The sequence below is a fragment of the Ictalurus furcatus genome, chromosome 28 (genome assembly GCF_023375685.1).
Source record: "Ictalurus furcatus strain D&B chromosome 28, Billie_1.0, whole genome shotgun sequence".
NCBI lineage: Eukaryota > Metazoa > Chordata > Actinopteri > Siluriformes > Ictaluridae > Ictalurus > Ictalurus furcatus.
Genome location: NC_071282.1, coordinates 13,046,359 through 13,062,518, shown reverse-complemented (window position 1 = coordinate 13,062,518; position 16,160 = coordinate 13,046,359). Strand labels below are relative to the sequence as shown.

The following is a 16,160-nucleotide window of genomic DNA, read 5'->3' as shown; positions in this document are numbered from 1 at the left end:
TGCTAGTGGTTTGGCATTTCTTGTTTTAACTTATACCATTGTTAGCCATGACTGCCTGCGGCATGGATGGGTTAGGCTAAGATTCCTGGAACAGCCCAAATAAAAAGATTTATTTAACATTCAGTAGAATAGCGAATATGTATGTGATTTGAAACAGAGCTTTATCGTTAGTATTTCAGTCGTGTGATTTTTTTTAAAAATTTTTGCGGTCGCCACATTTGGGATAGAAATTCCTGGCTTCGCTGCCTAATGGGAATGTAGCTATTTTATCAACAATGTTATCAAAGAGACGATGATAAAATATCAACAATGTTGATCAAATAGACTGTGATCCTTATGATCTGTATGTTCAGTGCTGAAGGCATTTAAGAGCACAGAACCCTACCGGCTCTTCATATTTGGGTGGGGAAAGCTAACTAACGTTTGCTAAATTTTTCAATATTGAGGTACTACTAAGATAAAAGTCCCAGTTGTCCCACACCAGGACGGCTGTGGGTCAGGTCTTAGAGCATGTTGTCCATTAAACGTAGGGTTGGCGGTTCGATTCCCGGCCCACGTGACTCCACATGCCGAAGTGTCCTTGGGCAAGACACTGAACCCCAAGTTGATCCCGATGGCAAGTTAGCGCCTTGCATGGCAGCTCTGCTACCATTGGTGTGTGAGTGAGTGTGTGTGTGAATGGGTGAATGAGACACAGTGTAAAGTGCTTTGGAAAAAAGCGATATATAAGTGCAGACCATTTACCATAACAGAGCTAGCAAACATAGCTACAAAACAGCATGACAGGGAGGATCTGCTGCACTGCTGCTTGTTACAGATGTATGTTATATAGTGAAGTGTATTAGGGCAGTCAATTATCAGTATAAATGAAAATCAAACTTATTAATACGTCCCTCCAGGATTTTGCGATCACAGATATGAACACAAAATCAAGCAAACTCCGTCATATTCAGAGCAGTTTGCATTTTTCAAAAGTAACGCAGATTTTCTGCAGATTTGGGCCAAGATGCATTGTGTGACATCATCACAACACGCCATGTGATGTCATCACAACAGCCAAAACCCTCTTCGATTCACGTGCGTCGAGCATGAGTACAGCTAAAAGGTCCAATTTCCCAACAAACATCAATGTGAAAGAAACAATTTCATGCAACTGCAATTTTGGCGATTCGAGTAATTTTCCACAAGAAAGGCACTGAAAAAACTCAGCAAGTTGCATCGCAAATTTTGAGAGAGAAAAAGCCGCAGCAAAATCAAGCATTTTTGGCCGCAACAGTCACAAAAATACCTGTACGGACTGCTTAAAGAAGCATAGACACAATATCATTGGCGCGGTCATTTGCTAGTCGGCCCACAAAATGGCAGCGAGTATACAGTGTGACATCACGTGAAATGTAAGGAAGGATAGTTCATTCAGCCTGCTGCTGTCGTTGGGTCACATCATGCTATACTATCCTCACTATTTTGCACCACACACAAGCATTAGGCCTACTGTATATAATTTGTTCTGGACATGCACAAACAACATGGGGAACGATACACAGCATATGTATGGCAGCCATATTGCATACATGCATGCATGATTAAAAGCTAAGTCTAAGTCACTCTAGGATATAAGACACAACAAATTCTCTAGACAGTATACACAATGATTTCACTGTATAAGCCTCATAAAAGGCTCAGTCTCACAGGACCTGATTTAATAATACTTATGTTATTTGTTATTTTCACAACAGTATCATTCACCTTAGCCATGCTATGCTAAGTCACAGCTGAACTGTACAAAAATGGACCGTTTTCTCATTGTCGGTCTCACCTCAGTCAGTCCTACTTCACATAGATATACAAACTGCAAATTTCTAGAATTTCTAGTGTGCATTATAAATCTCAGTACATACTGGTATGCCCTGTGTGTGTAGGTGTAGCATGTGTGAGCTTCTCTGCCGTTTAAAAAGTCACCTGTAGAACAGTACAGGTAGTGTACTCTGTGTGTGTGTGTGTGTGTGTGTGTGTATGAGGGAGGAAGATCTCAGTGCTCCATGGTTTTATCTGCCCCATCACCAACGGCAACCCTTTGATGTCTGCTAAAGCGCCGATAGCCTATCAGATGACTGTGGCCTTTTTCTGTCGCCTTGTACTTTGCATTTCAAATCTGTGTCAGAGTGGAGGCCAAGAGAGCACGAACAGGTGTGGAGAGAGAGAGAGAGAGAGAGAGAGAGAGAGAGAGAGAGATGCAAAGAAAGGAAAAGAAAGGCGTGTACAGTAGTGAAAGGCATAATTATGAACATTAAAGGGTTCGTCTGTATGTCTGTCATTCGAACTCTCACTTGAACACACACACACACACACACACGCACACATACACACAAACTGGTCTTTCCTGTCTATGCATGAATGTACAGTATGTATGTGTATGTTTGTGTATACACACACACACTGGCCACTTTATTAGGAACACCTGTACACCTGCTTATGCATGCAATTATCCAATCAGCCGATCATGTGGCAGCAGCGCAATTCATAAAATCACGTAGATACAGGTCAAGAGCGTCAATGAACTTCAGAATGGACCACAGTGACTTTGACCATTGCATGGTTGCTGCTTTGAGTATTTCAGAAACTACTGACCTCCTGGGATTTTTACTCAAGAATGGTGCAAAAAAAAAATCAAAAAACATCTAGTGACCTGTGGGTAGAGAACAACAGCTTGCTGATGAGAGAGGTCAGAGGTGAGTGGCCAGGTTAAAGCTGACAGGAAGGCTACAGTAACTCAAATAAGCACTCTTTACAACCGTGGTGATCAGAAAAGCAACTCAGAACACACAATATGTCAAACTTTGAGGTGGATGGGCTACAACAGCAGAAGACCACATTGTGTTACAATCCTGTCAGTCAAGAACAGGAATTTGAGATGAGAGTGAACACAGTCTCAACAAAACTGGTTGTGCTTTTGTTTTTCTGTTCAATCTTCAACTGCCCAGTTTTCACGTAGCCTCAACGCAACCAAGCTGGCTGAAATCTCTTTTCCAGTGGACAGTAAGGTCTCCAGTAGTGTCTAATAATGTGTTTGTGTGTGTGTGTGTGTGTGTGAGTGTGTGTAATCCAGCACACTGGGACTATTAGGGAAATGACAGGCCTGTAGGAATGTTTCCTGCTTCTGGAGGGGCCTAGTTTGCCCAGCAGCCCTGTTATTACCCTCTTTAACACGCCCTCCATCCATTTCTCCCTCCTGCTGTCCCAGCCAAGGCGAGGTCGGGCTCCAAAACCATGCTGTGCACTCCCTGAGAGAGTAGAGCGCAGGAAAACACACACCAGTTCACACATTATTCTTCTAGTTTAGGTAGGAGAGAGTGAGCGTGTGAAGGATTTAGATATGACCTTTACACACAGCAAGGATTTTAACTGGGCAGTTTGTTTTAGATTGCCCAGAAATAACTATGGACAAGCCACAGAAAATTGCAGAGACTGCTAAACAATCACACACACACACACACACACACACTGTTCAGACCTGAAATAATATTTTCTTATAGTAACACATCTATTTTTACTATACTAAAATATTGTTAAACATTATAAAGATGTTTTATACCAGAGTGCTGTTGAATTCTTGAACCTGATCCACTGAGGATGCAAGATTACACACGCTTCATACCACTCTAACCCACCTGGACAATAAATACTGCTATGTGAGGCTATTATGTGTGGATTATAGCTCCACGTTTAATACTGTCATTCCAACCAAGCTCATCCACAAGCTGCTAGATCTGGGACTAAGTGCCACATTGTACGACTGGATCCTGGATTTCCTCACCACAGATCCCAGCACGTGTGGATTGGCATTAAAACCTCCTCCACTCTGACCCTCAACACTGGCATTCCACAGGGAAGCGTTCTGAGCCCGGTGCTGTATTCCTTGTTTACATATGATTGTGTGGCCGTTCACAGCTCCAACACTATAATTAAGTTTGTTGACGATGCCTCCATTGTGGCTCTGATCACCGACGACGACGAGACGGCCTGCAGAGAGGAAGTGAGGTTCTTGGGACGACGGTGCCAGAGCACCAACCTGTTTCTTAATGTCAGTTAAACTAAGGAGCTGGTAATCAACTTTAGGAAACAGGATAAGGTACATCCATCTACATCAGAGGGGACAAAGTAGAGAGAGTCAACAGCTTCAGATTCCTAATGGTCACCCTCACTGCTAGACTCACTTGGACTGAGCACACAGCATCCATCATCACCATTATTTCCTCAGGCGTCTGAAGAAATCCAGGATGTCTACGACAGTCCTCACCACTTTTTACGGAAGTGCGGTGGAGTCTGTCCTGACAGGGTGTATTGCATCCTGGTATGGTAGCTGCTCCATACTGGAAAGGAAAGCAAGGACTCAGGACTATTCGAACACGCACTACGTGATTCAGGAATAGTTTCTACCCCAATGCCATAAGACTGTTCAACACACATTAATGTGTAATAACAATAATGACACTGGACACTTTATAATAGCAATAATATGTCACGTTACAATTTTGTGCCCTATTGTATTGCCACTTATTGTCTTATTGTCAAGCAATTATTATGTTTGCACACATGTCCACTCGTGTATATAGTGGTGATGTTTCTATTGTATTCCTGTCTTGTCTATAGTGTGTGGAGCAGCGTTCAAGAAAGCTTTTCATCGTATTTTGTAGACGGTACTCTACACATGACAGTAAACGACTTTGACTTTGACTTTGATTGGTCAGAAGGTGTTCATCCATTTTCTATAACAGCAGCTCTGACAGTAGTGCCAGCTGTGTGGTTTAGATTAACTTACTCGTTCTCATGTGACTGACTTGTATCAAGTCAAGTGGGTTTTTATTGTCATTCCTCTATATAGCTCGTATACATTGGAACGAAATGTCGTTTCTTCAGGACCATGGTGCGACACAGAACAGTAGGCTACGCAAGACTACATAAAGTGCAAATACACGGCAGTGTGAGACGAGTGCAAGACAATAAATTATGTAATTATTGTATGGTGGACACCACGTAATCTGAGGGTAATAATAAACAGATATTAAAAATGTGGGGTTTTTTTTACAAATAAAAAAGGGTGTAATTGTTGATATATTGAAGTTTATGTAAGGAGGCATTTATGAACATGAATAACTATGGAAGAATTCTCGGGTGTCTACAGTTATCTGAAATGCAAATGTTTGCAGGCCGAGGATGTTATGCTTTATTTTTAATTATTAATAAAAGAAAACAATCTTTGTCTGTGGAATAAAAGACTTCGGCATGTGCGGCTGTTGAAACCTTCAGGGTGGTAATAGTAACTAACTATCTATCTATTTATCTATCTATAGATAGATAGATAGATAGATAGAGAGAGAGAGAGAGAGAGAGAAATTTTGTATCTCAAGGCCGTTTACCTTAAAGAAAAGTATGAGCATGCATATACACAGTATGCATGACATCATTCTGCTCTTTTGAAAAATACCTGAAATTTTCAACCTAATATTTATCCTCCATAATTGTAGAGTTTTTATGATTACTCAACAATTTTGACACGTTTCTCTGTACTGAGAAAAGAACATGAAACCCCCTTATCATGGGAGTCTAAGGACACCTGTTGTGCTAAGCTAAGCTAAGTGAACTCTAGAACACTTTCATGAATGCTTCAGTCAAAGGTATTTGTAAATGAAGCTCTAAGTCTGTATAATTCATCTTCAGAGATGGAAGTACCTTTTCAGGGGGAAGAATTTGTGGTTGTGTGTTATAGCTGGTGTAGTCCATTTCGGTGTGATGGTGTATGAAAGCCAGCAGCTTTGTCTTATTTGCATTACACAGACACATTGGCAGAAGCTTTCCTCAGGGCTCCCGCAGCTGTTTGAACGCTGAGGGGTTTTGTGTGTGTGTGTGTGTGTGTGTGAGGAAGCAGAAGGCCTGATGGGGAGGGGCTGGAGGGGTGAGGTGGGTTGCTCCCAAGTTGCTCCCAATGGCAAGTTAGCGCCTTGCATAGCAGCTCTGCTACCATTGGTGTGTGTGTGTGTGTGTGTGTGTGAATGGGTGAATGAGACACAGTGTAAAGCGCTTTGGATAAAAGCACTATATAAGTGCATACAGTACCATTTACCTAAAAATTTTATTTTACATAAAATTAGATATAATAAATGTTTTCATCTTAGTTCTAATATAAGAAACTACTTTCAGGTAGAATTCATACAGATGCGTAAGCACAACTACAAGATTGTCTGCGCGTTACACTAACAGAAATAATTGAATGCTGTTCCAGCAAAAGAATCATCCCCCTGCGCCATTCATCATCTTTAATGTCAATATTATATATCGCTACTGTGATTTTAACAGTATTTGAGGGAAAACTTTGGCACACAGGAGGGATTTATGTGGTGAGCATGAATGGGGGAAGCATGAACTCAGTGGTTAAGGTTCTTCGCTAGTTCAAATCCCAGTACCGCCTTGAACAAGTCCTTTAACCCTCAAAAGTTCAGCCGGATTCTCGACTGGATTCTGCTTCACCTGCAGATTGCTTTAGACAGAAGTGTCTGCCAATGAATAAAATATGTGTAATGTCATGTAAGGATAATGTTAGTTTTGCTTGGAGTCAATCCTAGCTCTGAAATGGGTTTGATTAATAGCATCAAGTAATGAGGTGTATCATTGGGTTTGATCTTTAAATGGTTTTTTGCTGCTCCATCAGTAGAACATAAAACTGTGGTTGGAATGCTGAACGTTCCTCCTGTTCTCTCTCTGTGTGTGTGTGTGTGTGTGTGTGTGTGTGTGTGTGTGTGTGGTCACTGTTACTCATTTTGCGGGGCTCAAATGTTCCCATGACAGGAAGAAAGCAAGTCAATTCTGCCATTGTGGCCATTTAGCCGACCCCCTTGTTGCTCAAAATAGAAATTTCATTTGGAACAAAGCAAACTGAGCCAAAATAAAGGCTGAAAATTGCAAAATGGTTAAACCACAAAAGAACGTGACCGAATATGAGATGAGGTCTCATCTTAAGATCAACATTATACATGGAAGAACACCGTTTGAGATTCAGACCATTTCAAAGGACTGCTTACTGTGATTATGAATTACACTCCATATAATCTGAGACTCATAATAAATAGATTTTGTTTTAAAAAGTGTTGTTGAACAAAGAAAAATTTCGAATTTGTTGGAAGACAAAATCTGTTTATCATTTCTTGAAGGAGTCTTGGGTGCCAGTGCTTGGTAACAGTTACACTGCTATAACATAAGAGATAACTAAAACTTGTTTCGGAAATGTTGCTTAACATTAAATCTACATATAAACTGTTAAAATTCAAGGTGTGTCATTCATTAATCAATTAAACATTGTAAATGGCACCCAATTGCTGTGGTACTCAATTAATCTTTACTTATATAAAATCTAAAGAAAAGGTCTTGGTGAGTATCATCATTTACGTGGTAGTGAATAGAACTAATTAATACATTGACAGTAGTCTCATCAAAATAATTAAGGTCCACTCAACTTGGTAGACCTTAGAGGCAGTTATAAAGGCAAAAGTTAGACAATTATAATTTATCAGAGCATATTTCAGTCCATACCGGATTTCGCAGAATTTTTTTAATTATTGTTGCAACAGAAAATGCTTTATTTTGCTGTGGTTTTTTGGGGTTTTTTTCTTCAAATTTTTGCTGAAATTGCAATTGCACAAAATTGTTTTGCACGGTCTTTCTCAGTGATGTTTGTTGGTAAATGAGACCTTTTAGCTGTACTCATGTTCGACACACGTGTCGTGATGATGTCACATGACGCGTCTTGGCCCAAATCTGCAGAAAATCGGTGGTAATTCTGAAAAATTGCAAGCTTCTCAAAAAAGAGTTTCCTTGATTTTGCATTACTTTCTCTGCGATCACATAATCACAGAATCTTGAAGGGACTGATAATTATAACACACTCCTAGGGAAGGAAACACAAATATTTGAATTGACATCAATTTTGTTTGTTTTCACTATTAATATCTAAGGGCCATATTCAGAATTCCAGACGTTTCATGCATAGTTACGCAGGGAAATTTACGGGGCTCAATTTCTGGGCGCTCTATTTAGGATATGCAAATCACCTGCACGTAGATCACACTTCCGAGGTTGCAAGATTTTTCATGAGTAGAAGTGTCTGAGACAGGGTTTTTCGATAGTGTCTAGACGGCTGCTTTTAAACACTAGCACTTGCTTTTAAATTAGGAAAAGAAAATGAGGACATTTTTCTTGCTGTCAAATGTAATACGATGTAACATAAAGCTAAAGACGAACTTCGCCATGTGCACACATTTCGTACTTAACTTCTGAGTAGGGCTTAACTCCATAGTTAGATCTGAGGTCTGGATAAAATTTTGCGCAAACTTTAAATCCTCACTACACGCATGTAACTCGACTCGGAATAACTAAAATGCACTGTCTGACAGCGGAGTATTTGTTAGGTATTGATTCAGTTTCTTTATCTTCTTCATTTTATCCTCAGGGTGTGCACACTTTTGAAATCAGCTCCGTATTCCTTCAATTTAAACTCCAGTGGCTATTTTCTGAGTGAGACGTGTCCCTGAAAGACCTTTTTAGACTTTTTCAGATCCGCACACCTGACTCAGGTAGATTGCTGTGTTGTTTATGATAGAGATCCGAGCTATGAATCAGAGAACAGAAGCAGACAGGATGGGGAGACTGGGATGTGGGGTGTGACATTTTATGTCTACTGTGGGAGCAAGTGAGTGACTGTGCTTGTTAGTCATGGATTAACTCTCTCTCTCTCTCTCTGTCTCTCTCTCTCTCTCTCTCTCTCTCTCTCTCTCTCTCTCTCTGTGTCTCTCTCTCTCTTTTTCTCAGATAGGCTCAGGCCTTTACGTTGATTAAGTGCATTGATAATGTATTCGCTGAGTGAGCGTTTCACCTACATCGTGTTTATGTGTTTTTACATTTCTATTGACTGAAAGCCGGGGTGTGTTTGTAATGGCTCCGTTTTTCCTCCAGTCCTTGATACACATGCAAAATGTCACACTTTTCATGTTTTGTTGTAACTCTTAAAAAGGGTGTAACTCTTTTTATTTTTTTGAGTGGCGGGTGAAGGTATCCGGTATAACAAGGCTGAATGCTTCAACACACATACCAATACACATATACACGCGCACACACACACGCACACAATATATCACACACAAGGTCACTTGTGGCAGAGGGTTATGAGATTGTGTAATGACCAGCCTTTACCAGTGCTGCGATGTTGTGGGATTACACTTCCATCTAGTGGCAAGTATGAAATTTCAACTCCATTTTAAACTGATATTTTCGCTCTCTGTTTTGCTTTCAGGCCCGGCTGGCTCTAAACAGAGGAGCTCAGGCTGTCATTTTTGACATCACTGATGATGTTAGCGCTGCTATTGAGGTAATTGTGTGTGATGAAATCAGACATCACTGTAGCTAGATTGAATGGATAGAATGAATGAATAGCTTGTAACCGCACACTCTGTCGCACACAGTTGAATTCTGGCTTCCTGAAGAAGCCGGTGGTGATGGTGAAGGCAGCGGATGCTGAGGAGCTGATGGGACTGGTCAATAAGAACGAGGAGGCCAATGTTGAGATCAACATCATGATGGAGACACCAAAATGGGTGGGCACACACACACACACACACACACACACACACACACACACGTCTAGAATTGACACAAAGAATACTCATTTTGACACGCTTGCTTTCTCTCCCACTCTAGCCCCATTATGAAGTGGGAATCCTCTTGACAGTCGTGTTGGTTGTGCTGGCAATTATTATGATCTTTGCCTTTCGTTCTCGCTGCAGGTCCAACCGAACTTGGGTAAGCATGTCACATTTCAGCCTTTTACATACATGATTTGTCTACACACCAGTCTTACCCAAGCTCAATCAAGTCATATGCAGATCAAATCCAAAATCCAAGTAAATTCTAAAGTCATATCCCAGTCAAATTCAAAGACCAAGTCAAATCCAATCTTTGGGTAAATTCCAAAGTCATAACCAATTCAAATCCAAAGTCTTACCCAGGCCAAGTCCAGTCATATGCAGGTCAGATCCAAAATCCAAGTAAATTCTATAGTCATATTCAAGTCAGTTTGAAAGACCAAGTCAAATCCAATTATTAGGCAAATTCCAAAGTCATAACTAAGTCAAATCCAAAGTCCAAGTAAATACTGGAGTGATATCCAAGTCAAATCCAAAGTCTTACCCAAGCCAAATCCAGTCATATGTAAGTTAAATCCAAAATCCAAGTAAATTCTAAAGTCACATCAATGTCCTATACAAAGACCAAGTCAAATCCAAAATCATATCTAAGTCCATAAGTCCTGAACAGGGTTTCTGAGGATGTTGTAGTGTTGCTATTTTAGTTGGGTGCAAGCCAATTTATGTTGTGTCTGCTGTTATTGTGATCATAAATTTTGCACTTCTCTGAAGTACATGGAGGGGCACAGTGCCTCATTTATGGTTAATGTAGTCCTGCTAGTTGGATAAGTTCCAAAATAAAAACATATTGTGTTTTCTTAGCACATGCTATTGTGCCAAAATTGAGGTCCCCATTGTGTTCTCTTCACCAGAGCTCTGCCATATTTGCAAGTGCGTGATTTAGTGAAATCTGGTTTCATTGTTTGGTGAAGCTTTATGCAAACAGGTCCATCTGCCCCACTGTGTTTAGGCAGCTGGCGACGACAGACTGGTACAGTGCCCTCCACTAATATTGGCACGGTTGGTAAATATGAGCAAAGTAGGCTGTGAAAAATTTTCTTTATTGTTTAACCTTTTGATCTTTTGTTTAAAAAATTACAAAAATACTCTACTCTCATGGATATCAAACAAGTGCAAACGAAACATAGGTTTGTCCAAAAGAAAATTTTTGTTAAATATAGTTGGGCAACAATTATTGGCACCCTTTTAGTCAATACTTATTATAGTCTTCTCCTATAATGCCTGATGAGGTTGGAGAATACATGGCAAGGGATCTGAGACACTCCTCCATACAGAATCTCTCCAGATCCTTCAAATTTCAAGGTCCACACTGGTGGACTCTCATCTTCAGTTCACCACACAGGTTTTCTATGAGTTTCAAGTCAGGGAACTGGAATGGCCATGGCAGGACCTTGAATTTGTGGTCAGTAAACAATTTTTGTGTTGATTTTGATGTTTGTTTTGGATCATTGTCCTGCTGGAAGATCAACCACGGCCCATTTTAAGCTTTCTGGCAGAGGCAGTCATGTTTTCAAATATCTCTTGATATTTGATAGTCCATGATTCCATGTATCCTAACAAAATGTCCAGGTCCTCTGGCAGAAAAACAGCCGCAAAACATTAAATCGCAACCACCATGTTTAACCGTGGGCATGAGGTACTTTTCCATATGGCTACCTCTCTGTGTGCCAAAACCACCTCTGGTGTTTATTGTCAGAAAGCTTTAGTTTGGTTTCATCTGACGACAGAACCTGATCCCGTTTGAAGTTTCAGTAGTGTCGGGCAAACTGAAGATGCTTGAGTTTGTTTTTGGATGAGATTAGAGTCTATTTTATTTAAGCTCTTCCAAACAACTTGTGGTGTTGTAGGTGACTTCGGATTGTAGTTTTGGAGAGTTTCTGACCCCAAGATGCACCTAACTTCTGCAGTCCTCCAGCTGTGATCCTTGGAGATTCTTTGGCTACATAAACCATCCTCTTCACAGTGCGTTGAGACGATATAGACACACGTCCAATTCCAGGTTGATTCATAACATTTCCAGTTGACTGGAACTTCTTCATTATTGCCTTGATGGTGGACATGGGCATTTTTAATGCTTGTGCTATTTTCTTATAGCCACTTCCCATTTTGGGAAGCTCAACAACCTTTGGCCGCACATCACAGCTATTTTCCTTGGTCTTACCCATTGTTATGAATGACTTTGAATTTGGTCTATGTGTTACCTCATATTTATACCCCTGTGAAACAGGAAGTCATGGTTGAACAATTTCATGTTCCTAGTCACCCAGGTGTACTCAAACATTTGAAATATCAGTGGGAATATACGTCAAATATATTTTTCTCATATGAATTCATACGATTGCCAATAATTGTTGCACACCTATATTTAACAAAAATATTATTTTTGATAAACCTGTGTTGTATTTGCAATTGTTTGATATCCATGAGAGCAGAGTATTTTTGTGATTTTCTTTAACAAAAGATTGGGAAGCAGAAAGTGGTGAAGCGGCAGCATGCAGCTACTATATTTGCAAGTGGACATGCACCATAAAACCTTTGGTATTTTGACTGGACCAGTGCTTCTCACTGATTGTGATTTTTTTAAGTCACTTTGGAGTAAGGCAGGTTACAATCTAAGCACATAACTAAGAATTTGAGGCAGAAGCGTCTTGCTTAAGGGACTAACTGCTGATTTCAATGGAACAGAATAAGTATAGTATTACATCACTAGTGCTGCAATATTTAATGACCTGTATGTCTGAAAACCTTTGACAAGAATTATAGTAATTATAGTCAGAATTATAGTAGCTCCTATTTGTAAACATGACGTAAAATGATTTAGTACACATACACCTCAGAATCAGACGGTCCCCAAACACGAGGTTTTTTTTAAACAATTTCAGTGCATTTGTGTATATTACTAACAAGATCTATTCCACAAATGCATTGCTGTAATATCTAAAGAGATGGCCTGAATCAGTGTGACAGCTCTTGTTATGTAATAAACAGAATATTTACTACATGTTCTATTTTGTCATTATATAAGTTAATATGACACCACAGATCGAAACCTTGTTGCTTTCTCACCTGGTTCCCAGGACTCGGTCCACCAGCAGACCATGCGGGCCATTAGCAGGCTGGAGACCCGTACCTACAGCTCTCAGGGCTGCTCAGGAGGATCTCATCATCCACATAGTGGCCGAGGGTCAAACAGCAGCTCCAGCTCTAGCCCTATGTGTGCCATCTGCCTTGAGGACTTCCTGGATGGACAGGTGAGGGGAGAAATGAAGAAAGAGAGGAAGAAGAAGAGAGATGAACATTAAAAATGGATATAGATACATAGCAAAGGAGAAAGCCTACTCTCCCTATGACAGAATGTGAAATATGGAATGCTACCCCTGAGAAGTTAGTTAGCATAATGCAAATACAATTTTGACAAATAATTAGATAACCATTTCTGATAAGTACACATATGCAACCATGTTGTTGTGTTCATGATGGACAGGCTTTCTGATGTTTCTTTTCTCCTCCTTCTAAGGATCTGAGGATCATCTCATGTGCACATGAGTTCCATAAGGAGTGTGTGGACCCTTGGCTGCTTCAGCACCGGACCTGTCCACTCTGCATGCACAACATAATGGGTAAATAGCACCAGAGTAACCCACAAAGAAATAAGAAGCTTTATTCAGCAACCATGAATGACTGACAAATTACCATTTTAATTTCAAATGGTATAGATGGGGGTTATACCAGTATTATTTAGACACATTTGCTCTCTTTACAATTTCTCTCACAGTTTAGCAAAATTGAACACTTGAGGGAGATTTTAGAGGGACATATTAGACAGTACTCTACATCACTATTGTCAAAACACCAATTGAGGGAACATCTTTTGGAAAAATGGTGTTCATTCCTCCAGTATACTTTCAGATATTTGAAGATACTGCACCATGGTGTACTTAAGATGTCCTGTGGTGGCCCTACGGCTTACTTTTCCTAAGACCTTTAATTTGTCACTACTTTGGAATAGAGCAAAACTAGAGCACCATAGCATATTTAGAAGTGCAGTGAGAGAGCAGAGCTTCATACTTTGCTATACTACTGCTTTTCTTCCTGATCCAATACTTTGTTTCCAGCAGGTGCAGAGCCGAGTGGTCGTCAGCCTCAGCGACTTCGTGGACATCCACCCCCAGAGCACGGCCAGGCTTTTCTTTACCCCCACTCACAGCATTACCCAGCTTCTCACTCTTTTCCCCAGCCCCCCATTCCCTTCTCCCTACGACCTCATTACCCCCATACCCTCTCGGGACCCTATCCCCAGCTGGGAGCCTATAGTGGCTCCCCTCCCTATCACACTCGCTTATTGAGCACCAGCTGCAGCTATCACCTTGCCCCTGATGGGCACCGTGCCCGACCTCGCCACAACTGCCGGAATGTCGGGCACCACTACACATCTTCGCGTCGTCCGTGCCACCACTGCCATGCCAACCGGATGCGGCATCAGAATCATCACCAAAACCAGCGCCACGGAGGCTCTCAGGGGCGCCAGGATGAGGGCAGCTGCTCAGGGGCCAGCTATGGCACGGAACGCAGTGGCTACTTCCCTGATGGACCTGGCAGTGACTCAAGCTCGGGCCCATGCCACGGCTCATCCAGTGACTCAGTGCTCAACTGCACCGATGTAAGCCTGCAAGGTGTCTACGGCAGCTGCTCTACCTTTCGTAGTTCGCTCAGCAGTGAGTATGACCCATTTGTCTACCACAATGCTGGTGCTGAAGGTCCGACAGGTAGTACCAGGCCCCGATCTCTAGATTCAGGAGTTAATCAGACTAGTGGAGGACTTGGGTTTGAAGAACCACAGCAGCAACAGGCTGTATTCAGCCATGTGCACTACCATAGACACAGACACCACTATTACGAAGAGGGCGAGCCCAACCAAGGACCAGGAAGAGGCTCTGATGAGGAGCAAGGGACTTCAGGAGTAGCAGCAGGCAATTCATCCATGAGTAAGGACTCAACTTTGTGTCAGGGGGCACATGTTGCCTGCCATTGCCCCAAAACGGACCCTATAGACAGGTGTGGACCTCCTGGTGGAGTGGAGGATCGGGATGCAGCTCCTCCATCCCCCACTTCCTCCTTGCCTGGCACCTCAGTGCTGATACCTGCACCAGCCTGCTGCCACCCAGGGCACCCACACTGCCAAAAACCCACCAGCTGCAGTCTGGAAGCTTCTGCCCCACCCATGCCAGCTGTGCACTTCCATCAGAGAGTGGATCTACAGGACGATTGCAGCATCCACATCCACTATGGGCAAAGTCCCGCAGGTTACTGCTGCCCCCCTCCTCTGGGTGCAGCCTCCACACTGCTGCCTGTACCTGTAATCCTGGACTCAGGTGGGCTGGCAGAGTGGCCCTGCTGCAGGGGGGCACGAAGGGGGTGGCAAAAGCAGGTGCAACAGGCTCACTCTGAGCCACAGCTAATGGGGACAGGCACTCTATTGGACGCACCTCTGTGCAGAGGGCATCACAGTGCTGGGCATGAACTGCCCACAGAAATCTGTCTCTACTGCCAAAGTGTACGCAATAATCAGGGTGAGTTCAGTGTGTCAAACACCAGAAAAGTTTTATTGATTTAATTTACATATACCAAGCCCTCAAGTAGCACAGTGCAATTGGATGAGTGTAACACCACAAACAATAATAATTGGATAAATGAGTACTAGCATATTGCATAGCATAGTGTTTAGAATAAGTACAGTACAACGGTTGGCATAGACTTTGAAATAAATAATAAGTGAACTAAATTAAAAACAGAATAAATATTTGATTATTATCCTCTTAAATGGGTGCACAGTGGCTTAGTGTTTAGCACATTCACCTCACACCTCCAGGCGTGGGTGTTTGATTCCAGCCACGGCCGTGTGTGTGCAGAGTTTGCATGTTCTCCCCGTGCTGTGGGGGTTTCCTCTGGGTACTCCAGTTTCCTTCCCCAGTCCAAAAGACATGTGTCCGTAGTATATGAATGGGTGTGTGAATGTGTATGTGATTGTGCCAAGCGATGGATTGGCACCCCCGTGACCCTGAAGGATAAGCGGTATAGAAAATGGATGTAATATATATATATATATATATATATATATATATATATATATATATATATATATACATATTTGTTAACAGTTATTTTGTTTAAACGTTTCCCAGTATTTCTAGTAATGCCAGTGATTAAATGGTTGTTGTGGGGTATTTTGGTTAATAGATACTGAAATTCCATTCATGCCGAAAAGCATGACATACTTGACTAGCAGTTGCTTGTGAAATTTCAGTGGCAGTAATTTACTGGGACTGAATTTTGGAGACTATCCCAGAATTTTCATGTCAAAGTCCACAGAATTCCTTGGAATTTTTATGCACAATGAGTGAAATATAGCAA

At 41.6% G+C, this 16,160-nt stretch overlaps 1 protein-coding gene across 2 annotated transcripts in view; it reads left to right on the top strand.

The window, feature by feature from the left end:
* Positions 1 to 16,160, top strand: part of LOC128603925 (E3 ubiquitin-protein ligase RNF43) — a 114,910-nt gene that overhangs the window by 95,511 nt on the left and 3,239 nt on the right. The window contains exons 3-8 of one of the 2 annotated variants that reach the window (XM_053618709.1): positions 9,341 to 9,415; positions 9,510 to 9,641; positions 9,745 to 9,846; positions 12,827 to 13,000; positions 13,267 to 13,369; positions 13,868 to 15,319. In XM_053618709.1, coding sequence (XP_053474684.1) covers positions 9,341 to 9,415; positions 9,510 to 9,641; positions 9,745 to 9,846; positions 12,827 to 13,000; positions 13,267 to 13,369; positions 13,868 to 15,319 — 2,038 coding nt within the window. Of the gene's footprint in view, positions 1 to 9,340; positions 9,416 to 9,509; positions 9,642 to 9,744; positions 9,847 to 12,826; positions 13,001 to 13,266; positions 13,370 to 13,864; positions 15,320 to 16,160 lie in introns of both variants that reach the window. The other variant, XM_053618708.1, reaches the window with a different exon arrangement.